At 41.8% G+C, this 26,125-nt stretch overlaps 2 protein-coding genes across 2 annotated transcripts; both read left to right on the forward strand.

Annotated features, from left to right (window-relative positions):
• The first annotated feature begins 695 nt into the window (after window positions 1-695).
• Window positions 696-4,661, forward strand: LOC137914103 (collagen alpha-2(VIII) chain-like). The gene is made up of 2 exons (XM_068757720.1): window positions 696-849; window positions 2,758-4,661. The coding sequence occupies exons 1-2, from the start codon at window positions 699-701 to the stop codon at window positions 4,659-4,661; spliced, it is 2,055 nt and encodes a 684-aa protein (XP_068613821.1). The 5' UTR covers window positions 696-698.
• A 4,125-nt stretch (window positions 4,662-8,786) lies between these two features.
• On the forward strand, window positions 8,787-25,857 carry LOC137914102 (protein tyrosine phosphatase type IVA 2-like). The gene is made up of 7 exons (XM_068757719.1): window positions 8,787-8,908; window positions 21,120-21,403; window positions 21,723-21,831; window positions 21,927-22,019; window positions 22,128-22,258; window positions 23,975-24,049; window positions 24,670-25,857. Exons 2-7 carry the CDS (start codon window positions 21,399-21,401, stop codon window positions 24,779-24,781), a joined length of 525 nt encoding a protein of 174 aa, XP_068613820.1. The 5' UTR covers window positions 8,787-8,908; window positions 21,120-21,398; the 3' UTR covers window positions 24,782-25,857.
• The last annotated feature ends 268 nt before the right edge of the window (window positions 25,858-26,125 follow it).

Raw genomic sequence — 26,125 nt, forward strand, 5'->3', positions numbered from 1 at the left:
GTTGAGGCTGAGATTGCATTTTTACGACCGACATTATCACAGTTGTAACTCCTGACAGTCTGGAGAGTCCAGAAATAGCTCACGCGTGAGACTTGTTCAAGTCGCTTTACACACATCGTATAAAAGCTATTCCTGGTCACTTTGGGTTTCTCACTTACGACACGCAAGCATGCTGTCTGTCGTCCAGGGGTTCGCAGTCACATGACCACGCCTGCGAAAATATTTAACCGACGGTGTTGTAGTCATTCCTTCCTGAATTAAGCTAAAGTCAACAGATCTGTCAGTCACAGTTTCTGGGAGGTCAATCCAGCCAAACCTGCATAGAAGCCACGGAGAGCTGGAGTGTACGCAAGCAATGTGCTTTCAAGTTATGCTTACCGGTATATATGTTTGCCTTCCATGTTTGGATATATAAAGTGTGCAGGATCATTCTCGGGTGACCATATCCGTCTCCAGACAGTGTTACGGGTTGTTGTATGCTGAGATGCTCTGAACACAACGACAAAGCCTCATATTTAGACCAGAGTGGTTTTATACATCACTCTGGCTATGATTTCCTCTTTTTCTTTTGCTGTTGTATTCTTGTTCATGATAATGATGATGTTGCTGATTTTTTTTTTTTGCATGTAAATAATTAGCATCTTTGTTTTTTGTGTGTCTACAGTTATTTGTGTGTGAAATCTGTGAATCCGGTGACCATGCTGTCGGCTCCTGTCTGTGTGCTACTGATGCTGGGGACGCAAGCTCTTGCGGGAGGCTACCCCCCCATGACCCACATGAAATACATGCAGCCCATGATGAAAGGACCTATTGGACCCCCGTTCAGAGAGGGCAAGGGCCATTATGTTGGTGAGTTATTTATGGGGGTGTAGTATGTGTATCTTTTGCTCCGTTTTTTTTCTACCTTGCATGAGGTTGACAGGTTCCCTTACGCTTCAGCAACAGTCCAATAGAACAATGTAGACACTGCTAAGAGTCACTTATAACAGATCACACAATGTACCAGAGAAGGCCATTTTAAACATGGGGAAACTGCAAATTAACACAGAAGATACTCTTTGAAATACCTCGATGTGTCTGTTTTGATCTTTGTTCCACCTGTTTCAAATGATGCATTCTTTACACTAACTTGTTTTTTTAAAGAAGTAAATAAGACACTAAACACCATATTTTGTAGTTTTAGATGATATTGTTGTCAAGAACCAGAAAGGGCTTCTCAAATTTTCTTCACACAGTTTAACAACTCAGGCCAGGAATCATTGTCCCGAGGGCTAATTTTGTTCACAAAATATAAATATACACTGACCAGTAAACAACCCTGTGGATGTGTTTCCCACCCTGTAGGTCCAGCAGTAATTAGTGGGTCATCAGTGGGCTCTATTAGACTAGGCCTAAAGACCTGCTGTGTGGTCAGCCCCATTGTGTAACCAAACAGTCAAACACTAAACAATGTTTAGTGTAGATAGAATAAAAATAATAATAATAATAATAATTTCATTACAGCATGATGTTTGACAGAAGTACACATCATGACCGGGATTCAAAGTGACTTGCAAAGGCTCACATTAATACAATGCCTCTGCTGCCACTCAGTGGTCATGTCGTCACATTGCATCGCCAATGAGACTGATTTTTGATGCATCATTTATAACGTAACAAAAGGATTGACAGACATGTTTGTTAGCATCATTAAAGGTAATCACATTGACATCATTTCTGGAAAAGTTTCCAAATAATTACGTGACAGATTCATGAATCTTCAGTACAGTTGTGGACCACGTGAAAAAATACATTAGTTATATTTATTCAGTAATTTGTGCTAAAAAGTTATTTTCCATCTAACTTCAATGTTTTTACATTATTTTTCACTTAAAATCACTGCATTTTCACATTAATTTGTCAAATACTGAGAAGAGACATGTGGTGAAGCACCAGCCAATTGTGCCTCATCACCGATGCTATACAGTGAGGCCGTATTGCTGTCTCTCTGTATGTCACAGTTTGTATGTGTAAAGAATGCTATGAAAGTCCCCCAGTCTGGGATCTGGGGAACTATATAAACAGGGTATGGGGAAAAAAAAAAAAGAATGCTATGAGATTTTTATCAACCCATTATAAATTTGTACATCTGATTGTGATGAAGTCAGTGCCTCACCAGCCATCAACCTCACCACATGTGACTGGGAGAAAGAGTGGGAATTAAACCCACAGCGCACCACTTGGGTCTGCCTAAATGAGGCAAGGTCTGCCTACCTACATGGAGTGCAGATACCCCTAAATGAGTACATTTAAAAGATCAACCAAGTGAGAACCAGCTCACTCTGAATATCAGTTAAACGTCTCGGTATCAGCAGCAGTCTCGAGGCGGGACGCCTCCCCCCCATAGCACATAGTCAGGATCAATCTGGCATACTAAGAATAGTAATACATAGGCGAGGTACCTCTAAGACTAAGTAGAGGAAGTGGCCCCACAAATGGCCTGAAACTGGCTGGTGGTGATTGATTTTGCAACCTAGTCTTTGTTTCTGCTCACCCTGCATCATTCTGCCAGCAAAGATTAATGCAGCAGTTTATGACATTACTTTTCACTGTGTTACACTATAAAAAATGACACTATAAAAAATATAATTTTAAAGGCACTATACGAGACATATGTTTTCTGTCTGAATGGTGTCAAAGTCTAACATACATTATAGCCTTATTTATCTGTTTTGTTTTGTATACAATAATCAATATCATCATTGTCTCTTTTTCTAGATATGCCACCCATGATGGAGGTGAAGGGGGAGCCAGGACCACAAGGCAAACCTGGTCCAAGAGGTCCCCCTGGGCCACCAGGCCTTCAAGGAAAACCTGGACTGGGCAAGCCAGGTCTCAATGGGCAGCCAGGCCTTCAGGGTCCTTCTGGTTTTCCAGGAATTGGTAAGCCTGGACTTCCAGGTCTCCCAGGAAAGATTGGGCCAAAGGGGATACCAGGGTTTAATGGTGAAGTTGGCCCACGTGGTGAACCAGGTCCCAGAGGGCCTCCAGGGCAACCTGGTCTCCCTGGCCCAGCTGGATTGTCTCTGAATGGAAAACCTGGCCTTCCAGGCGTCAGAGGCCCTCCTGGAACTCGGGGTGAACCTGGAATAAAGGGTGGTGCCGGTCTACCAGGTGATCGTGGGTTTAAGGGTGAGAATGGGAATGGTAAACCAGGGCCTACAGGTATTCGGGGTCCTCCAGGGCTAAAAGGCAGTCCAGGAGCACCCGGTCTTCCAGGTATTGGCAAACCAGGACTAAAAGGTTTGCCTGGACTGCATGGTTTTAAAGGTGACCAAGGACTCACCGGAGATTTAGGTGAACCAGGAGAGCCTGGGCCTCCAGGCCTACAAGGTCTGCCAGGACCTGTTGGGATAGGGAAACCTGGGCAAGATGGATTTCCAGGAATCCAAGGCCAACTAGGGCCGAAAGGTGAAGCAGGGTCACGGGGTTCTCCTGGATTTCCTGGGACCCCTGGCTTTGGAAAACCTGGATTGAGTGGGCCAAAAGGAGAAAGGGGCAATGGTGGATTACCTGGCCATCCAGGTTACAAAGGCGATCAAGGAATGGTGGGTCCAATTGGGGAACAAGGCCTTGATGGACAAGCTGGACCTCCAGGACTTCAAGGGCCAATGGGGCTCCCAGGAAAACATGGGATGCCAGGACAGAAGGGAGAGTTGGGACCCCAGGGCCCTCCAGGACTGCCTGGCATCAGAGGTGACCAAGGTCCAAGTGGACCTTTTGGAAAACCTGGTATTTCCGGAGAAAAAGGCATGCCGGGACCCAACGGTTCTATTGGAAAACCTGGACCAAAAGGTGAGGCAGGGCATATTGGCCTACCAGGGAATTCTGGGCCAACAGGTCCTTCAGGGCCTAAAGGTGAGACAGGATTTATAGGGAATCCAGGCTCCAGGGGGCAGTCAGGCATTCCTGGTCTTCAGGGTCCCATGGGTCCCATGGGGCCACAAGGTGCCCCTGGCACAAAGGGTGAGCCTGGACTTACAGGACCTCCAGGACTGGGTAAGTTGGGAGAGAAAGGAGCGATAGGCCCCCAAGGTCCACCTGGAAAAACAGGCTCTGCTGGACTTAATGGTAACCCCGGGGCCCCTGGGCTTCCAGGGCCCCCTGGTCCTCCAGGAAATGGCCAGACTGTTGTTGCTGGCCAAGCAGATTTGCAGTTGGAAGGGGATGAAGTACCAGGGGACAGAAAGGGACCGGCATACAGTCAAGGTCCACTGTCTGCTTCAGTAGCACCAGCCTTCACAGCCATTCTCACCACACCTTTTCCTCCCTCTGCCATGCCAATCAAATTTGACAGGACCCTATACAATGGGCAAAATGCCTACAGCTCTGCTACCGGTATGTTCACTGCTCCTTTATCTGGTGTCTACTACTTTGCATATCACATGCACGTGAAGGGAACTAGCTTGTGGGTGGCACTGTACAAGAACAATGTACCAGCCACTTACACCTACGATGAATACAAGAAAGGCTACATGGACCAGGCATCCGGGAGTGCTGTCCTAGAGCTAAAGGAAGGCGATCAAGTATGGGTCCAAATGCCCTCGGATCAGGCAAATGGCCTCTATTCTACCGAATACATCCACTCCTCCTTCTCAGGATTCCTGCTCTGTCCCACATAACGCTGTATTTTTATTCCAACGTGTTCTTGTATTGGCACCTCAGAGCATCCCTAAACCTAAAATATTTGCAGCCATAATAGAAACAGCTAACCCATAGCGTTCTCAATATTACAGCCATCAACTTCATCCATCTCACCATCAACATCGTCAGCTGAAAAAACAAAAAGACACACACACAAAAAAAACTTTGTGAATGAAATATGGAACGTTTCTGAAGGCAGGTGAAGATATTTCATGCTGGGCTCTTTATTTCAATGTCCTTCAAATGTGTATTTTGAGTTGTATTTTATGTTGGTGTTTTTGCTTCTATTATTTTAATTGTAATATTGTCATCATTTTATTGTTACTTGTTCCATTTCATCTTTGCTGTCATTGTTGTTGTTTACTGGATTCAGACTATTAAGTGCCTTACTTTGTAAAGTGCTCGTAACAGGCTTTCCCATGTGACTGCACGTCCTGCCTTCATGCTATGACATCATAGGAATTACATCACCAGGCCCCGTGGGGTGACTGGTTCCCCTGGCTGCAGTCACATTTATCTCATGTTCTTATTTAATCCGTTAATGGCAATACCAATATAAAGAGTGACAAAACAACATAGAACATAGACAAACAATAGAAAAACAAAGAATTTGGTGCTAAAATGATAGTACTTTTTACATGTTTTTGTTTGATAAGTTTGGTACTCCAAACAGTTACTATGTTGAAAGAAAATCATTCATAGGATAAAAACTGTCTATTTCTTTCAAGCGAGATACAGTATATATATTTTGATGGTTATTTGGTGCAAGCCTCATGTAATGCAGTTCTAGAATAAATATGTTCTCCCAGCGGTTACTCCATTTTTAAATAGACAGAGAAAATTACTTTTCTATCTTTCAGGATGATACTAATTGCCAATGTTTACATGCCATAGAATAGATATTATGAACAGCTGGAAAATGGACAATTATGACACAACCATAGCAAAATCAATGGCCCATTTCCTTGTATTGATTTGATTTTCCCTATTTGCAATGGGCATCCTTTTAGGATGCTCTGATCATAACATCACTACTTTCTAGTGGTATACTACCTATTAAGAAATCAGTATTTCATTTATATTCCAACTGCAACTACAGCATGCTGATGCTTCATTTAGTACTTCAGTCCCAGCCATGTATGTATGTGACCAGTTGCACAGAAAATGAGAGCGTTCTGTTAATTCCTTAAATGTTGTCTTACAAATAGCTGGATTATCGTTTAGCATTATGGAACGCCATGACTTCAAGGACAAGATGTTTGTTACGTCAAAGTAAACAGTTTGAAATGAGAATCAATCTGCATTCACTCCATAACTGAGGAAAGGGACTGACTGAGGCCCACAGGTTGTGAAATATAGGTTATGTAACATTAGGAAAATCCCTGACAAATTTCTGTGTGAGATGTAAGGCAGAGGCTGGCGCTGTGTATAAACTCATTTCTGATGTTTGAGGTAGAAACATTCTCTGTGTGTATGCATGTGTTTGACTGTTCTTGTTGTTGTACATTTGTGTCACTGTGTGTGTGTGTGTGTGTAGTTCCCCTGTCATCCAGAACGTGATCGCTTCAGCAAAGATAATAACAAACTAGGTGAACTTAAAAAACCTTAGGAAGAACTCACAAACCTGTCAATGTTCCACGAGAAATCTGACTTCAACTTTCCTTTGGGTTTTTCACGCACACAGATTCACACAGCCTCATAATTGCGCCTTTGCAACGATGTGAATGAATTACAGCATAAGTTAAAAATGAATGTAATAATTTAACAAAAAAGGGTGAAAAGAAGACTGAAATTGAAAAAAAATTCAAATGAGAAAAGAATAAATTTGAAGTAGGCATACATGACTGGTTAACACTATTAGTTTTTGAGGTGACAATAGTGCATCGGTCCAATGAGTGGAATAATGGTGTGCAATAATTGTTGTGTTGGACATTCTAGTGAAGTGTGTAAGACCTTTTTATAAATGGTTGCAGTTACAGCAGAGATGTTTGGACATATTGATGATATGCTTTTATTACGGTACCAGCCCTGAGCCTAAACATGCCTTGACTCAGTCAATATTTAAGATTACCATACAACTTGATGATTTGTCAGTTATAGGGGCGTTGAGCCGAATCTTGAACTTGAGCTGTATGCTGTTTAATGGATTTGTGATCGTTTTCTCTCAATCATCTTCCTTATTCTGTCACTACGCATTAACAGTAAACGCTCCAAGTTGCTCTCGAAAAGCGGTGCCTAATCAGTATTTTGCCATCATGTAATTCAAACAATGCACTTGACGTTGCCCTTTCTGTCAAATAACACTTATCATTTCAATGTATCGTTATTGTTATGTGTCTAAAAGCCAGACCAAGGCTCGTTCTGTACTGTATGTTGCCTTTTTTCCCCTCCAGTCTTCTATTTTTTAGACAAATGAAACAGTGATGTGTGACACATCTGGCCAGCTTGCTGTGCTAATGTTTTCAGACAATGTGACTTGCTTGCAGACGTTCCCTGAGTGTAACTCATTTAACAAGCGTCAGAAGGATTCATGCATCAACCATGAATCGGTTGGAGGTGTTTTTCTTTTTTAAAAATGTGTTTTGTTTTTTAAGTCTTGCTTCGGTTCTTAAGGGATATTTGTTTATTTTATTTCAATGAATACAAATGGCCATTCCCATTTGCACATGAAATTAATAAAGATGTATTTATACATTTATGATAATTTAATAGGGATGCCAAAACCGACCGACCACCGAAGCCTAGAACGTATAAATGATATTTAACAGCATTGATAACTTCCGAGCATTTACAACACATAGTTAGCATTCTAGATTTGTTTGTGAAGAATAATTTGTGAACTTGTATTTTGTGTCTGTGTAATGTATCAACTTAGGATTTTTGTTATAAAAAGCTATTACGTGACACTATGCAATAGAATTTGGGTATAAAATGCACACTTTTTGTCTGATATACAAAATCTACCGTACTTGATTGTATTGATACCACATCAATAAAAAGTTTCTTGTATGTTGGTGTCATGCTCCCATTTACTATGTCTACTGTAGCTCCATACAGACGTCATAACATGTGAAAACACTGGAAGATATACGAGAATGTGTATTATTAGTTCTGTGGTTTAATCCATGAGTTCATCTCAGTGAAGACGCGCAAACTGGATTTAGTTAAAACCAATTTAGTCTAGAACTCAACACTAGAGGGAGATGTACAGCTATTAAAAAAAAAAAAAAAATTCAGGTCCAAAATTCAAAGGTTCTTGACAGATCTACCAGTAAATACAGAGCTGCGTTACAAACTTTTACTTATGGTAATTACTTTAATTACAATTTTTTATTTTTTTGTATTTAAAGTGGTAATAAAATGCAAGTGAAATAAAAGGAGCCGACTTCAAAATAGAGGTCCACATTCAAATAACTCGAACTGCAAATGTACTCAAATCGGGAATGGAAAGACGTGTTTCTTAAATCATCATAATAGATAAACCGTTTGTCTAAATTGTCTTGCTTTGTGTTGGTCCTTACATATTTACGTACCTTACAAAAGTACACAGGAAAATAAAAAGAAGTAATAAATAGACGTTAGATAAATTTAAACAGATAAAATGTATACGTTTCCCTCAGGGCCAATCAGACCTACTTAAAATATTATTAGCAGAAGACAATACACGGAACACAATCCGTGAGGGGCAGGGGTAAATGCCGTGCGCTTATTTTCTGGAACTGTCGTCACCGTCGTGAGCTGTCATCGTGCACCCGGATTCTTCTTACGTCGTACTGACGCCAGATCTTCCATGATGCATTCAAGGGACCAAAATAAACTCGTATTGTACAAGTCGTATTGTCTTGCACGTGTCTTTAAAGAGAGGGAAGCCACGTGCGCTCTCATAGTAATTCATTATTCACTAGTGCCGACCTCTTTGCATGCGCTATTTCAGAGTATGTGAACTCGACACTGCCCACAGAAAGGCTAGACTTCCATCCCGTCCAACTGTTTTGTCCTGTCTGTCAGAACAGCAAGTCAATTTGATTGTTTACCCGATGGTCAGTGAAGGCGCAGAGACTAACTGAGGAGGCTCCTCCCCCAGACAGCGATTCCCGACCTACGTCGAGAATTCAAGCTGCCACATTGAAGAGGAACAAAAAAAAAGGCGATCTGGCTCCGGCTTCTACACTCCCTCCACTTTCTCTGGGGTAGTCACGGGATTTAAATGTTCGGCCTGCTCTCTGTAAGTATCTTTTAACACAACCGACCTATTGGAGCTTGACTCAACTATATGATGGTATATAATTACAACAACACAGGTCGACTAATACCTGGTTAAAAACTACGGATACCTATCGGCCGTCGTGTGGGACAAACGCAAGGGAGCTAAGCGTAGGTTAAGCTACATGAGCAGATGTCGTGGGTAGTACGCGGAACCAATGATATGTGACGTTAGCCATGCTTAGCTTAGCTTAGCTCGCAAAGCTTCGCCTGCTGTGTTATCGGTTACGTACAATGTTTACAAATGGTCGCGAAGGGTATTTTAGCCATGATTAAATCAACGCGTTGGTGTCACGCAACATCTACGTGGTCGATCCGCGTATCTTGGTTTGTTAGATACCATGGAGTGTTGCAAAGTGTTGCTGTGAAAGGCAGTGTCGGGGCTGAGCTAGCGTGCTAGCTACTGTTGCTACGTTAGTTCTGTGTTGGGGCTAAGGCTATTTCCCAGACTGAGAAGACATCTGGATAACGTGACGACTACGAGTAATAATTAAGGACATGGAGTTTGATTTTTATTTTCAAGTCCACCATGTAAGATGCAGTATAATATGTTATTGTGGAAGCAAAATGTCATCCAACAAAGCTTAAGCTAACCGTAGCATTAGGCTGGAAAATAAGATCAAGGATCTCACCGACTTTGACAATTTGGTTGACATTCAAGCCACTACGTTGGTTTCTTATTGTTGTCTGTTGTGCGTTTTATTCATTTAAAATATAATGCGTTTATGATTTGGAATATTTTCAAGCTTCTTTTTTGAAACTAGCCACTGGATCTTAGAAGTCGGTAGTTGCGAGAAGCTCGATGTAGATGGCGACCGAGCTTAGCTGCCTGCCGCCCTTTGTGACAAATCATGCCCCACAGCACGACGGACTCGTTGCGAGAGCCGTGTGCCGAGGAAACATTTTAATGACGACGAATTGATCGACGTGACATTTTCATTGCGATCGTCGTCGTGTGTTCGGTCCGCTTGTGCTGTCGAGCATATTGTTATTGCTAGCTAGACGTTCGCCAGCCTTCCATGTGAAAAAGGGCCAACGCTGTAAAATTATAGACCCTACCTAAAAACCAGTTTCTGGTAACGCAAGCGACTATTTAGCCCTGCTGGATGAAGTGATATGAGGAAATGCACTTGGGGAGGAAGTTGGACAGAGCGGCTAAGACACTAAAGGCCGCACACATTCCCATGCCTCTCAGTTTTCAATTTATGACCTTCTACCGCTTTCAGACCCCTCTCTGATAATAAATTCTAGCGGGTGGCTCACACGAATGAAAAGCTTTGAACACCGGTTACTCATTGACTCATCCGCACGTGATGGCCGGATGAGTCAACGCGCAACAGGTAAGTTAATTCTAAGTTCCTGCCTGAGTGACTGCCTGTATAGGTCATCAGATGTCTTAATCAGTCACCTCAAAGGGGGGGGAAGACAACGTATAGTGGACGTAACACGAGATTCTATTTTTATTCAGTTTCTTACTTGAACCATTTTATATAATGCCAACAGCAGCGGCAATTTGTCATGTGAAAAACTGTTGGAGCAGATATAATTGCAACAGAACATTGTTGCTGCATATTGGATCTTGTGATAGGTTCTGGTTGTGAAGGAGCCACACTTGCACCCTTTGCATCCCAAAATTGAAGCTTGCATTTATTTGAACCGGTTGAATTGGTCTTCGGAATGGGGTGGCCTTGTTCTTGATGCATTTGGTCTACTAGGCAGTATTTTTTTTTGATGGTTTCAGTCCCTGAATTGAGACAGAGCCTAGGATTTCACCACGCATTCCACAAGAGCAGTTTGGGTCTTTATATTATATTTGTGTTTTATTGTGAAAGTAGGTCACCCATAAGTGGTGGCCTGCTTTATGCTATAAGTGATTGACACGTGATATACAGTCCAGTCTAGAAATAGCACAGCTCCTCTCTGTCTACTTAGAGCTCAGTCCGCAAATAGGGGCAAGGCCCTCATCATGAGACACCACACTACAAGCCAAACTCCTGTTACCTGTCGGTCCAGTCTCTCAAGAGCAGTAACATGCAGCACTTGTATGTATTTGTTTTTGAATGATATTACAACAAAGCCTGTATCATTGTATTGTGTGTGGGAATATGTCTTCTGCTTATAACAAGTGGTCCTGTGCTTTCTTAAAGTTCTAAATTTGAAGTATTGTTTACGTATAATTTGGTGTATGTTGAGATTGAATGTTTGTGTGGTAGTCGGCTTAAATCTGCCTCCACTGTCTCCAGGTGTGATAAACACACAGTGTGACAAGGGGAGGAAGTTCTTAGCCTTGGTTACCGTAACTGAAAGGCGAGCCGAGTGTACAGTAACATGAATCCAATTTGGCAAGGGTGTTACTGGGGGAGAGGAACACCTATGTTGTAGCTTTCTGGCCTTCAGCCCATCTAACCACAGGGTGGCAAGACATGTTGAAAGGTAGAGTTGAAGAGGTCCATTCCACAGTGACTGGCTTAACAAATTTGGCCAATTTAGAATCTTGTTATGCCCCTGGGTGCGGGACTGTGGTGAGGATGGAACCCAAGCTTTGGTTTTTACTGTGTGTTCACTTTCTAAAATTCCCTTCTACAGAGCAATTATGTTGTGTTGAAATCAGTCTTCAATGAAAAGCTTGCTATTGGCTTGGCTATGCCCAAAATGTTTTCTTCTTGTTTTTAACCATTAAGGGGGGAGCTCATATATAACTATGTACTGGTTTTGGTAGCCGTGGGCACGTTGTGTTTTTCTTGTCCTGTGTATTGGTTAATGAATCATGCTGTGCTCGGCATGGTGTTCGTTTACTGTTGTTGCCACAGCACTGGGGATAAAAAGGCATTGTAGCGTGCGCACCGCCAGCGTCTGAAAGGATTGACATCTCCTTCTGAGTCTGTAGCAACAGGTAGGAATTATTGCTTTGTGTTCATGGCTTCTTTGTTTAGCCACAGCTGACAGAGCTGTAGTTAGCAGGTAATAGCACAGCTCTTTGTGATGAAGCTGCTAATGCTGTCAGCTCCAGAATGTGTTTTTAATGTTTAAACAGAGTCTTGCTTTGTTTCTTTTTACACAATATTACACAGCTAAATATTGTATAATTTAACATCAAAGTAATGTGGTGTTGTGGTCATTCTTATTTTCTACCATAAGGTGATTAATTACATATTTAAGTTGGCTTTCATAGGTTAAAAGGTCAGTGGATGTGGGCAGTTCTTTAAGCTGAACCCTGGCCCTTTTTTTAGGTTCCTAAGGTTCCAGGTTCCTAAGAGAGCGCTGATGTTTTTCTCTGACTTCACAAGGGATGCGAAAAGTCCGTAGAGGAACACTTGTTGCTACTGCTGAGATAATTGTTGGTATGGCAACAGGCATCCCCTGATGCTGCTGTCGGAGGACTGAGTTACTCTCCAAATGTCAGAAGAATTGTTGTTGCAGAAGGATTATGCACCTCTTGGCAAAAAACAACTGAGCAGACATTCTCCTGTCATGGTCTGTCTGTTGCTGAGTGTCAGCCTTGTGTTCTGAAACTGCACTAAAAAAAGCATTTTAAATTCTGCAGTTGTATTTTTCTCAGATGGAGGCAATTCATCTTAAATATACCCTTTACTCTTCCAGTGCTAGGCATTTTCAGCTCGGCTATATGCGAAGTCCCCCAGTTTTCGCTCATTATTCCAGATTTTCCAAGCCCCACAGAATATTCTTTACGATGATTATGCAAACACAGAATTAAAGATTAAAGTCTCTTCTTTCATGAGGAAAAGAAAGTGTGTTCCTACCGGAGTTATTGGCCATTAAAGAGAGGCAGATTTCAACGTCAGGGTTGGCAGTTTGGGTTATAAAAAACGTCTTTAGATGTTAATGGCATTGAATGAGTTGGTGGTCTAGTTTATGCCTGATGTCTCGTCAGTAGTTAAGTGAACGGTCAGTACATACATGCGTGCACCACGGATGTCAGGGGTTCACCAGTGCCAGATGGAAAGACAGGCTGAAAAACTGAACAGTGCACTTTTTTCCTTAAATCATGCATTTCATACAGTTTGTATTTTTTTGCTTGACTAGAATTATACTAAAGCTGAAGCAGAAAACCAAAGTTAACATCCTCAAGCACACAAATTTGTATACAACTAGTATAATCTGTTATATTACACAAGAAATGACTGACGGTTACTTGCCAGAATTTCATGTAAAGCGAATGCTGTGTGTTCTCATTGATCAGTCAGAACTGTAGCTGTGCAGACTTTTGTTCTGTTTTACTTCCTGCCCGTGTTTTACATGTGGCCTACTGCCATTGTGTGTTTCCCTCTTGGCTGGGAGATGTCACCCTGGACTCGTTTTGAGCATGATGACACGAGGTTGTGATTTATCAAAACCTTCGCTCAGAGATGGCTCAATATAATCATAGTTTGAAGGTTGTCAGTCCTATCTGCGTCGATTTCAGAATAAACATAATCATGATACACACATTTAAACCCTTGTGGAGAGGGGCTGGGTCCTTATTTAACTTTGAGAATTTAAAAGCTGCTAAAAAGTAGCTGCTGGAGCTTTGACTTCATTGCGACACAGGACATGGTTGTTCTGAATGGATGAGTTTCAGCAGCTTGTGGTGATCCATTGAGACATTTGGGAAATGTTCAAACAACTGTGCGCCAAGCAGTTTAATTTTTAAAGAGCTTTTTTAAAAAAAAAATATGCATTCCTAAATGTACGCAGTAGTTTCATGCGAGCTCAAAATTAAGGGCTTAGTACAAAATGGTTAATATCTTTCATATTGTGTTACTTGGATAGAGACAGCGTAATTGTCTTTTGTCTCACCAGTTGTTGGCTTATTGTTATTAACACTACAGTAATTGTAATTACGCCTTAACGTAGTCTGCATTTTCCAACAATTGTGATTTGAATCCATAAGAACATCTCGATTTTAAGGAAACTTCCATAACATGTTTATGGAATATTTATATAGTTTTCATTGTTAGCAGGATTACGTAAAAACTGCTGGATGGATCTTACTCGGATCCTATTAAATTTTGAGAGCAATCCGGGTAGCAGTCTGGATATAAAATAATATTTGGTTTCCATTTACTTAATATGGAGGCTTTAAAAATAAAAACAATTATATCGAGTAAAATATGCATTCAAACCTTGCTCTTTCGGGCCATTCCTGCCACAACCCTCTGGCATGAAACTAACCTCACCCTATGCATTCAATTCATTCACCAAAAATCAGTCATAAAAGGGTCTGGTATGCACCATCATAAAAAAATGTCTTCTGGATCGGATCCAGAATGAGGTCAGGATAGAAAATATTAAAATGTAACATTGAAAAAGCGATTTAGGGATTCAAAAATCTGTAGAAATTCATCCGATCACTTTTACTTTTCATGATTTGTGTATAAAGATACCAACAACAATTTGTAATCCAGATCATCATCAAAAGGTTATAATGTGGACAGAGTAAATCCAATAACGAGGTGAATGAACTGCTTGGCGGAGTTCTGCACTCTGAGTGCCATCCTAGTTTCTAGCATATTTTTTACTAATCCCGTTGCGAGTTGAGCTTTTCTCATGTTGCTCCTTTGTTTTAATTCAAATTAAAGTCAAATACTGTATGTCTGTGCTCTGTGTGGCTTTGTTTCTCCTTCACCAATATGCATTCGAATGCTGTAGCAAAATTTTGTTTGTAACTGAAAGTGCAACTAGGCCACATGGAGAACAGAATAGGCTTTTATTTTGATATATTTTCTTTTTCAGTCCCATTTCTGAGGTACTGAGTCCTGGACTCTTTCAGTCCTCTCCAGAGACGGAACAGTCCGTGTTCCCTCCTCCCTCCCTCGGAACGCTATCGGAGGCCTTTGGTCGTCACACTGTTTATCTGTGCTCGCTCAGAGGCTGTGAAGCTGTGTGATAAGTGGGCTTTGACATGTGCAAGTGCATGCGTAGGGGGTGTTGGTCTGTTCGTGGAAATAGGGGCTTACGTATTCTCTCTTGGACACAAGAGGCCAGAACAACAAGTTCTCTGTAGGAAGATTAACTCCTGTCCTCTGAGAGCAGAGAGAGGTAACCTGTTGAGTTGGGTGGAGGATAGAAATGTCTTAACCTAAATGATCAAATATTTTGAGTAGCAGATAAATGAAATGTGGGTCATTGTTCCACCTTGGTGTGGTCAGCAAAGATGGGCAAAGTGATAAATTGATGTCTGCAAATTTGGGAGGAAGCACAAAGTCAGATTTTTACCCTATAAGCGAAAGGACAATCAGCTTTAACGCATCGGCACGTATTTTCTTTTTGGTGTCGCTCCCTCACTCTCCTGCACCTCATGGCGAGCAGCACACTCCCCCGCCCATCCGAAAATCTTTCTTGCACGCGCGTGTTTTTGTTTCAGAGAGAGCGCTGTCACCTGGCAAGTAGTTCGGGTTTCATGTGGAACAAAGTAGAGTTATCTGTAAAATATGCCGCTAAACCGTAGCCAAAGGTAGCAGTACCACAAATTAGTTTCACGACCTGAAATGCCATCCACGAGTGTTGTGCGAGTCATGAACGAATCAGTCAATACTCGAGAATCACTTTACTGATAAAAACATTGCGGTATTGGTCTTAGGCCATATTGTAAATGCAGCGACACTGCTCAGGTGCCAACGCTGTTAGTTCTTTGATTTATGTTTCATTACATTGTTTCATTGTTGTCACTTAATTGCATTAGCACGAGGATTACTAATTTATTTTCTCAATAATGTTGCCTTTCTAATTTGTCGATTTTAGCTCTATGTTGTATTAATAAATAAAAGATTTGTCAGAAGAACTGGAGTCTGAAGAGCGATCTATGGGAGGCACACATATTGTGCAGCCCTACTCTGTTATAATGCTCTTGAGTCAATATTCAAAAGCAGCTTGATCCTTACAGGGGAGGCTGTTCATTTTTGAGCTATTTGATAGTTGCCCTCTGAAAAACACACAGGTTTATATTTGAGAGCAAGAACAACCACAAACCTGAGTCAGACTGTCTGTACATCCTTCCATCTTGACACAGGTAAACACAGACTTGGCCAGTAGTGTCTCATGTCCCAAATATTATTTGTTGGCTGTGTCCAAAGGGAAAGTAGCCAAAGATCCTGTTTCTGTCCTGTGTTTTTATTTTTACTCAGAAAATGTGTTGAGGCTGTTCTTTAATGGGAGGCTGTAAGTACTCGTATTTAGTCAACACATTCAAACCAGTGACTGAATTTGCCTTTGAAATGTTTAAATCAGCGCTTGAGATCAAACTAAGAAGAAATGCTCCCCTAAGCATTAAAGGTAGTATTGCGACCTGTGGTACACTTTTTTTAAATTATTTGATTTTGTGGTGTGTGGCAACACCGTTTATACAGAACAGTGTTAAAATCCTGAGAACGCACTTCGTGTATTTTACGGCATACCCGACGGCATAGCGATGTAGCTTGAATTTTATTGCATTTTATTAATGTTATTACCTTCTGTTACATGTTGCACGTTTTCACCGAGAAAGAATCCTAGTCTGTGAACCCTCATTGACAATGGCAGTAAACTGATTCTAATTACAACTTAGAATTCCTCACTGGGATTCCCAATCTTTACAGTGTGCAGTCTGTCCTTCGACGCTTAAACGAAAAATTAAGGAAGATGCCACGGGCCAAACTTCCCAGGAGGGAATACTTTTATAATGTGTATACGCAGTGAAATAGATCTCATGTGTTCTTCATAGGATTTATCACAGTTCTGGATAAACGGCATTACACAACGATGTGTTCCTAGTGGTGTCGGTGGCACCAACCAATCTCTACCCTGACGGTGGGTGAAGTAAATTCACCGTTCTCAGAACGGTTTTGACGATGAAAGACGCATAGGTGGGGCGTCACACAGAATCTCCCGACTTGAAGTGTCCCTTTTTAGAGGGCGGCTGACATTTGTGTGCAGCACGTGGGAGGCATGGCATCCCTTTCAGTCTGTTGAAATTCCAGTTTGCGTACTTGTCTTCATCTCTCAACGCCACCTTGTCCCGACATGCCTGTGGATTCAGTTGGCCTCTTTTCATTCAGTGAGTTCCCACACCGACGTCTTGCCCCAGCACTTATTTGAGATTAATTATTCATAGTTTGTATGAGCAGATAGTTGGGCTAGATTCCGCTAGAACATACATTTGTGGTGATGGTGACCTGAACAGTCTACAACAGTAATGACGTTGTTGCAAGGAAGCATCTGGATCATTAAGCAGGTGCGAGTTTCTGTTTTATCTCCGCCATAGTGTGCCGAACCCTTGACTTTGGGCTGCATTGTTTTTTCTATATTATTTAGATTTTCTTATCCGTTGTGTCCAGCCTTGATTTTCCTTCACATTGCTCAGATTTCCTTATGTTACTGCTCCTCGGTCCTTGTCTTCAGCATTTCCAAACACATCAGTTATCTTCTATTTGGTATTCACAAAGGCCACGGTAAATGAGACTCGAAGGAAGAAGTGTTTGCACTGGATGTCACAAGTAGGTGTGAGGCAAGATTTTTGGATCCTTTATCTGTCATGCTCTGACACGGCCTTCCCCTTACTGTTTGCCCTGCCATGGATGACAAGTGGTCCCGCCATTCTGTGATTCAGCTTCCGCACGGCATACTAGCCGTCCAGGTCCTTCTATGTAGGTAATACAGTCAGGTCTAGCCCAGTCTGGATCCAGACAAAACAACAGCCAGACTTGGGACAGACCTCAGGTCACTAGACGGGATAATGCGTAATACTAACATTTTTCATGAGGGGAGAAGAAGATGGACTCCAGTCAATATATTTAGTGTCCAGACATTTTGGCTCATGCGCTTGTGTAAGTGTTTTTTATTTTCATTCTAATTTTAGTGTGTGTGTCCCCCCCCCCCCCCCCCTCCTTGTGGCAAAATGTTTTGCCCGTCAACTTGTTACTGTCACCATGCTTGTGCTTTTGGTGTACATAGTGTATGTATAGTACCAGTGATGACTCTGACCTGATGGCCGGCTCCTGACCAGTTATCCCATGTCAACAAAGCTTAACCGTGACTTATACGTGACAGTTTACAGTAGTAATATTTCTCACTGTCTGTCGTTTCTCTGTCTACAGGCTTATTTCTCTTGTGATTGCAGGTGCGACAAATTTTTCAGGGTCCCTGTTCTTATTCTTTGCCAAGCAGACTGTTGGCTTTTTCTAAAAATGATGTGTTGGCAGTTGCAGGAAACCTATGGCCCCGATTCCCATTCTTTTTGCTACGTAATCACCTGTTTAGGTTTGCGTGGCCTTTTTTTTGTTTTGAGATACCACAGTCCTTATCGGCATGTACTGCTCCTCCCTACTCACACATCCCATTTTTACACTCTTCTGTTTTCTCTCCATTGCCACCACAGGAGATTTCTGGGGGAAGTTTCCCTTTTTGACTTTATCAGTCCTCTTCTCCACTTTCCCCTCCGTCTCCCTTTACTTGCACTGCTTCATGGTGATGAAGAACACAGCACCAAGGGAGTTTTCTCCAGGCTGCTGTGTGGGCCTCTGCATCTCTTTACTGACCTCTATCCCAGTTTAGTATATATTGTATTTAAACACACAAACGCAAGAGGGCAATTGTAACAGAGGCATACAAGCCGAGCATTGGAACATTTAATGCTTTTCTTCCCCTCAGGAAAACAGAACTTTCAAGAATGGAAGCGACTTGCTGTTAATGGCTACCAGCAAATTAGACTTGGTGGCATTTGGCTAATTTAAGAGTTTCAACATTGCCTCAGTCTCGGGTAACACTGCTTTGGACATAACAAATTTCAATCTAACAAGGTCTATCCATATCTAGACTATAAAAGTTATTCGTTGAATAATTAACAGAATTTACTTCAGCTGTAAGGACGAACTTGTTCTCATTCTACTGCTGGGGAGGGATTTTAGATGCGCTTTGTTTCCTGTGTGGTTAAAAGTGGTTTAGTCTCTACAAACATATGGTGTACTGTGTGTGTTAGTTGCTTTTCTTCCTACATCTGTGCAGCAGCAGAACCAGCTTGTAGATTTCAATATGATTTGCATGTTCAGTACTTCACAGCTGACTCATGACTGAGGACCAGGTTAGTTGGTTCTTTCTGCCAGTGTTGACTGTTTAATAGTGTTGTGGTCTGCCTCTTTGTCTCTTGACAACTCTACTGCACAAGTAAGTCACAGAACATACGGCGTGGCGTCTCTTTGCACATCTCGGCAACCACCCCAAATTCCAGTTGCTTTTGATCTTTTTCCATCTTTTAATATTGTGCTGCCCTCACTGTGTCCGTGGACTCTATTGTTCTTCTGAATTTTGCCGACGTTCCTCGTTTGTTCAGTCTTTTCTCTTTTGAAGTATTACAAGCACACAAGGCTTTTAAGTCAGGTTACCCCCTTTCGAAGCTTCAGCAGTCTACTTGCTGCTTTCACTGCTGAGAAGCAGTAATTAAAGGCATCGCTGAGGATTCCGGCCGTCAAACAAGGAAAAAGTCAAGGCTGTTTTTAGTGTCCTTGTGACTGTTGTCAAGAATAAAAGATAGATGGGAGGAAAGGGATTTTTACAAAGTGTTGATACATATTCCTTTGACTTTTCTGTGTTATTAGCCCTAAACTGAGATGGTAAGCGGTCGCAAGAAAGCAAGCTGTGTGAGAAATTTAGAAGGTGACGATGAAAAATGAAACAAGATGTGCTACTTTAAACTGTTCGGAGTGAGTTATGACTGGGTGAAATATAAATGGAGAGTGAGTCACAGTACAGAGTCTTGTGTCGGTGTCTCAGAAGTGAAAGGAGGGGAGCGTGGGACTGTAATGCCAGAGTTGTTTGAAGCATTGCCCACCATGCAATCCTCACCTTGTGACTACTGCCTGTGACATGAGGCTGAAGTCCAAGCCCTACCTCTCCACCTACCACGTGCACGTAGTCTGCGGTGATAACAGCTCTCCCTCCCTCTTATGTTACTGAGACTGTTCTAGCCGGTTTGTGGCGGCTGGATTTGGACTGTCAAGGACTTGGCACGGTTTGACTTAATGCCTGGTCTGTAACTAGTCTGGGGACAGTACCTGTTTTGCAAGACACCCTTGTGAAGTCTGTGTACTCTATGCAGTACGATCTAACCCAAAGGTGTAGTTTTTTCCCCAGTAGAGTCGTAACTAAGGCCGGTTGGTCGATTCCTCTATGGTCAAAGTCTCTCATGCTGAATGTGTTTCTTTTGATGTATTTGGATTTTCAAAAACTTCCTCAGCTGTCATTTACCTGACAAATACCAATAATCTCGGCTGTATTTCTGATTCTGACATGAAGCCATTGTGTATTAATGTCACAACCACTTAGTCAAATTCATTCTCCCTTTTAAACCTGCCTTCTGTGTTCCTAATAAGGCAGCGGCCATGTTGGTGCCATGTTATGCAACACACAAACAGTCAGTCCTAAGTAAAGTTAAATCCTTCTTGAACGTGACCCTTCCCAGGAGTTAACATCGTGAACGGAATGATGTTTCCTTCCACTAAGGTTGAGGGCGGCAGCAAGTTTCTGGAGAAATTTCTGTCTCTCTCTGGTGGAAACAGGAACCACCACACCTGTTTCGTAACCATAGTTCTGAAGCGACATGTCTTTTCTTTCTTTCTGTTGCAGGCATTCTCAGTTTTCTCTTTATACAACTACTTGTTTACAACAGTTGTTGATGTTTTTCCTTTATCTAGACTGGATAACTGTGATTTGAGGTTTTTAACTCTTTCAATGCCATCGATGTCTATATAAACCCAAACATTCACTACCAACCCCGACATTGAATTCTGCCTCTCTACAAGGCCCAATAACTCCAGAAAGTAAAATGGTAGGAACACAGTCTTTTTCAGATGAAAGAAGAGACTTTAATCTTTCATTTGGTTCTGTGTTGGGCATACTCATCATGCAAAATATTCTGTGGGGCTTGAAATACAGGGCAAAATGAGTGAAAACTGTGGCACTCGACATATAGTTGAGCTGAAAATGGCTGGCAATGAAAGAGTTAAAGTCTGTTTGTAAAATATCAATTGTCTATCCTGGGTTAAGCAGTTTAAGGAGTTTCCTCCACAACAAAACATTGGTCTTGGGGATGGCACCTAATAGCAACCCCTCCAAATGAAGTGGAAGGTGTGCCGGTAGAAGAAGTAGCGGTTGTTTGAGAATGTTAAGGCTTAACCTTGCTTCCATCTTTCTTTTCTCTGCAGGATTTCTGTGTTGACTTGAGCTGCACCTTTATGGCGTGTGTGAGTGGAGAATTCTGCCAGGCACAGCACCTCACCAGACTGGAGAAGTGAATCGGCCGCCCCCCAAGGGACTACGCCACCCGTAAACCTCCCTGATTGCTGATTGTAGGACTGCTGACTTCTACCAGAGACCCCCGGGATATTGCGTAGTCCTTGGCCTGACTGCCCTACCCCAACCAATACGAAAACGTTTGCGTTCCACTTTCTCCTTGAACAGTCCATCACAAACAGCTCTCCTGAATGGGGTAAACCGATTGGATGACTCCTGGATAGTCTCTCCGTCTTTTTTCTTTTTTTTTTTTTTAATTCTTTACATTTTTCTGTTTTGTTCTGTGTCATTTCATTTTACATCCAGAGTAGTTCATCCTTTTCATTAGCTTTTGTCTGTATACATCATCCCATAGTTGGAAAACCTGTTGTCCCATCCATCTCCCAACTGTTGTCCCACATATATTTATTTTACCCCATCCTGAATCCATAATTCTCCTAGCAGTCTTTTGCTGACTTCTGAGCCAAAAGTCTCTTTTGTTTTGTAAGAATATTGTATTGTAATTGTTTTTTAAGCCGTCTCGCCAACATGAACCGCCCTGCTGCAGTCGAGATTGCCTATGATTGCATGAGGTTCCTCATCACCCACAACCCGACCAATGCCACGCTTAACAAGTTCACGGAGGTATGGCCACATCTGTCTGTGTTCGTAGTTTAACGTTTGTCTTTTTGCACTTCCTGTGTTAAAAATAAAACAAATCCCCTCTTTATGTCTCCCAGGAGCTGAAGAAGTTTCACGTGAACACACTGGTTAGAGTTTGTGAATCCACCTATGACAAAGCTCCAATAGAGAAGGAGGGGATAGAAGTTGTGGTAAGTGTTGAGCCAAAGAAACACATGTGACAACCTTCCTTTCCCCCCCTCCCTTCATCCTTTCAGATTTGAATGTGATCTGTCTTCTGTTGTCAATTTGTATTGTAGGACTGGCCTTTCGATGACGGTGCCTCTCCTCCAACTCAGATTGTGGATGAGTGGCTCAAGCTGGTCAATACCAAGTTTCGGGAGGAACCTGGCTGCTGCATTGCTGTGCACTGTGTGGCAGGGCTTGGCCGGTGAGTGGGCTAAACATTAGTTTCTAATAGAGTTGCGTCTATTTCTAAAGGCATTGTTGGTTGCCTCAAAATTTGTATCTAGTCTAAAAATCCCCACTTCTACTTATCTAACAAACTCTTGGATCCCAGAACATGAATTGTGATAAAATAAATGCTTGGATACAGATCTTCCCACGGTGGATAAGAACGGGTTAAGGGAAATTAAGCGTGCAGACTTCAACCTGCTCCCCTTGTTTAAGCTCAAATATTTTCATTGAATTCACATCACTGTGCAGTATGATGAAAATGATTGTGGAGGTAAAGATGGAGGGAAACTTGAGCCACAGCGTGAGCTGTAACAGAGGAAGTGTTGTACTTTTCTTCCTTTGTGAAATTAATCTTGAAAACCAAGTTGCTTGTTAAGAACAAATCAAACATACCTTATAGGTATATGTGATTTATTATCTACTTTGAAAGGCAACAACTCAAACCTAACATCCCCATTTGTTATTTCCTGATAATCCAGAAGTATTACCTGCCTAATGGATCACCACTGTATTAAAGTGGCTACAGAAAGATGACACTTGTGAGAGTTGGGACTCATTGAGGGCTACTGAAAGCATTAATTAATGCCTACAAGTGTAGAAATACGTCTGATCTCCCCCCCCTTGCCTTCCTTCGACAGTTGCTCTCTCAGTTGTCATCAGGCGGCTTTGGTTTACGGCGGAACCGAATGTGCTGCTCTGTTCCAGTTACTCTGTTCTCATTCTTCGGTGTCTCATCTTAAACGTTTCATGGTGATTGATTTATCTGCAGTGGTCGTCCACTCTTTTTTGCTTCTGTAAATAGACAAAGACAAATCAGCTGAGGAGATAATCTATAATTGGTGACAACAGTCTGTTGCTTCTGCAGACTTGGAAAAAGGGACGGCAATGAAATTAGCATTTTATCTGTCTGTTGGTCAGGAGGTTGCGGCAGCGACGCACACTCACATTCATGTGACTTGGAGGGGGACGCCAGCAGAATTACCGCATGTGTGAAAGCAAAGAAGGCGGAAGCACATGACGTAGGCGAGCGAGTGCGAAAATGCCATTCCTGATTACAAATGCAATTTTAGACAATGACGACTTGATGACATCCGGTGTTTTGGGTTGCGGCGGAATTCCAGAAGTTGTGCTCTTGTCAGAATTGGTTAGACGTAGACTCTCTGGATTCATCCCTTCTGTTCTCACAGATGAAGATGTCTGAGTCTGATCTGCTCAGATAGTAGCCAACACTTTCTCAAAGACCTTTTAGGAAGGCTCCTATATGTCCTGTCTGTAATGCTCACCCTCCACACTATTGCACATTTCTTTAAATTAGCCTTCTCAAATTCTGTCATGCTTGGACTTTGTCAAAGAGATGATCACTAGTATTACATCAGCCAGTAGGTCCAGAAAGGTTATATATTTGCTTATTTTTATCCCCCTGGTGAGAAAGGAGAGTGTCCATCTATAAGTCAACACAGTTCTGTGTGTCTGTGTCTACGGGTGTGCTCGCAGTATCCCAGCAGGACAACGGCGAACCTGTACACCCCCTGTTGATTTCCCACACTTGTTTCCCAGGTTTGAACCCCCCCCCCCCCCTCCCGCCAGATGTATGACAATGGAACCATGTGAACCATGGCATTTAATTGAATCTTCTGTTCTCTCTCGACTGCCTCTCTGAACTGGCCCACTGGATTTCTTCACCTCGCAGAGCTCCAGTCCTGGTGGCCTTAGCCCTCATTGAGATTGGGATGAAGTATGAGGATGCTGTGCAGTTCATAAGGCAGTGAGTACCCTCCCTATGCTTCGACATGAAGTGTTTTTTTTTTTCAATAAAGACTTTAATGACTAAATGCAAGAAGATGTACAAATAGTGGTGAGGGGGGATGAAATAAAGCGGCAGCAGTCAGTAATATGTTTTATATATAATTATTCACCAAACTCTGAGGTTAAATGTTTTTCCTTTAAGTTTTTTGTGTTTACTATCTGGAATAATCGTTGCCTGAGTCTATAATCGAATACTACAACCAGAGACAAAGTGGTGTATCTTTCAATATTTTTAAAGCCTCCTGGTAAACTGAAACAGAGCTGCTGCTTTCAGTCAGGAAATTACACACAGACCCCCATAAAATAGCAAGTTGTTAGTTTTTTTTGGTTCAGATTGTACAAATAAGATATGTGTTAATAATTGATTTTTAGAGGTACTGGTAAGATATTTTGTTTTTGTTTTGGACAGAGCTAGACCAGCTACAAACATGAGGACGGTGTTTAATACACTTATGCGATTTCCATTAAAACAAGTATATTATGCAAAATGTTGAACAGTTTCTTTGCTTGATGCTCACCTGTGTGGAATTCTGTTTTAATCTGCCCTTTTTTCCCCCTCCCCTCCTCTCCTCTTCACAGGAAGAGACGTGGAGCCTTCAACTCCAAACAGCTTCTTTACCTCGAGAAATACAGATCCAAAATGCGTCTGCGGTTCAAGGATACCAACGGCGCCCACTGCTGTGTGCAGTAGGCTGCTTGCCAATGCGTCTTTCTTACGTGCATCTAGTGGGGGAATCTTCCAAAAAGGGGAGAGAGAAAAAAAAAATGAAGAGTGCTATCGTAATTATTGTGATGATTTGTTAACACTGAGTCATGACTAACTGATCAGAGAGCAAGAGAGCGTTTGAATGAATTAATCCAGATCTGGGGGATCCACCAGCTGAACCAATGAATGGAAGGTCATAGCACACAGACGGGCCCGCCTCCCGGTTATACTGTTCAACCACAGGCCAGAATTATGTCAACTCGAGTCCATCCTGTTTTTGTTTATTTTTTCTGTTTTTTTTTTTTCTTTGAAATTTGGTGGCTAACATTTTCAATTATGTGGATTTAAATGTTCACACAGATTATAAAAAAAGATATCGTGTTTAATAATATGATTTTTATTTTCCACAAATGATCAATATCATAATTGGGCTATAATGTGCATTTTTATAGACATTGTAAAAAAACCCACTAAACATGAATTGTAACTGTCCAGTTTGTTATTGGGGTTGTGTTGCTCAAAAGCTCAGATGAAAATGCAGTACTATTTTTCTTTTTACCCTACACTTGTTAGAAGTCACTTTCAATTAAGGGGTTCACAGAGTTTAAATGTCTGCGGTATTTATTCACAAGGTATGGTATTTGTGACCATTCAGGAGGAGAAAGGACACTGTTATCCAATAGTTGTGTTGCTCTTTTTTTTAATCCCGTGAGGAGCCATGTCTTTCTTTTTTTTCTCAATCTTGTTGGAGTGCAATAAACCCACCAAACCCTGCTGAGCATCATACGTACATGCACACGTACACTTCAGACACTCTTCCAGGCATTAGACAGGAAAATGCTTCAGCCCTACAACAGGTACTACTCCTGCTTTTATTCTTAAAATGGGCTACAATAGGACCTCTTTAATTATGCATATTTAAAGTACACAGAGTCAAACGTGCAGTTTGAACGATGACACAGAAAAGAATGGAAATGGTCTTTTTTTTTTTTTATTGCACCCATTTTGAAAACATCCCCAATTCGTATTGGATCTTTAAAAATAAATTGAATTAAAAGGCAGATTGTGTGTGCGTGCCTGTTTTTATGGTTGAAGTGATGTTTTTGGGTTGTAAATGTCAGAAAAACAACACCAATGGATTTGATGGTAGCAGCAGAATCCCTTAAAGAGGACATATTATGAGAAACTCTCTTTTCCCATGTTTCTAAATGCATAATTTGGTGGGTTTTGGTTATTATCAACCCGAAAACAGCTAAACAGTCAATCCTGCGTAGTTTGCGTAGTTCTGTAATCAAGTAGAGAAGCACTTGTGGAAGAAATGGCTCTCAC

The sequence above is a fragment of the Brachionichthys hirsutus genome, unplaced genomic scaffold (genome assembly GCF_040956055.1).
Source record: "Brachionichthys hirsutus isolate HB-005 unplaced genomic scaffold, CSIRO-AGI_Bhir_v1 contig_492, whole genome shotgun sequence".
Lineage (NCBI taxonomy): Eukaryota > Metazoa > Chordata > Actinopteri > Lophiiformes > Brachionichthyidae > Brachionichthys > Brachionichthys hirsutus.

Excerpts from the sequence above, each read along its gene's own strand:
- LOC137914103 (XM_068757720.1), top strand. The coding sequence starts at position 699 with ATGCTGTCGGCTCCTGTCTGTGTGCTACTGATGCTGGGGACGCAAGCT. Across the intron at positions 850-2,757 it reads GGGCAAGGGCCATTATGTTG|ATATGCCACCCATGATGGAG; the intron begins GTGAGTTATTTA and ends CTCTTTTTCTAG.
- LOC137914102 (XM_068757719.1), top strand. Across the intron at positions 22,020-22,127 it reads AGGAGGGGATAGAAGTTGTG|GACTGGCCTTTCGATGACGG; the intron begins GTAAGTGTTGAG and ends TTTGTATTGTAG. Across the intron at positions 24,050-24,669 it reads GCTGTGCAGTTCATAAGGCA|GAAGAGACGTGGAGCCTTCA; the intron begins GTGAGTACCCTC and ends TCCTCTTCACAG.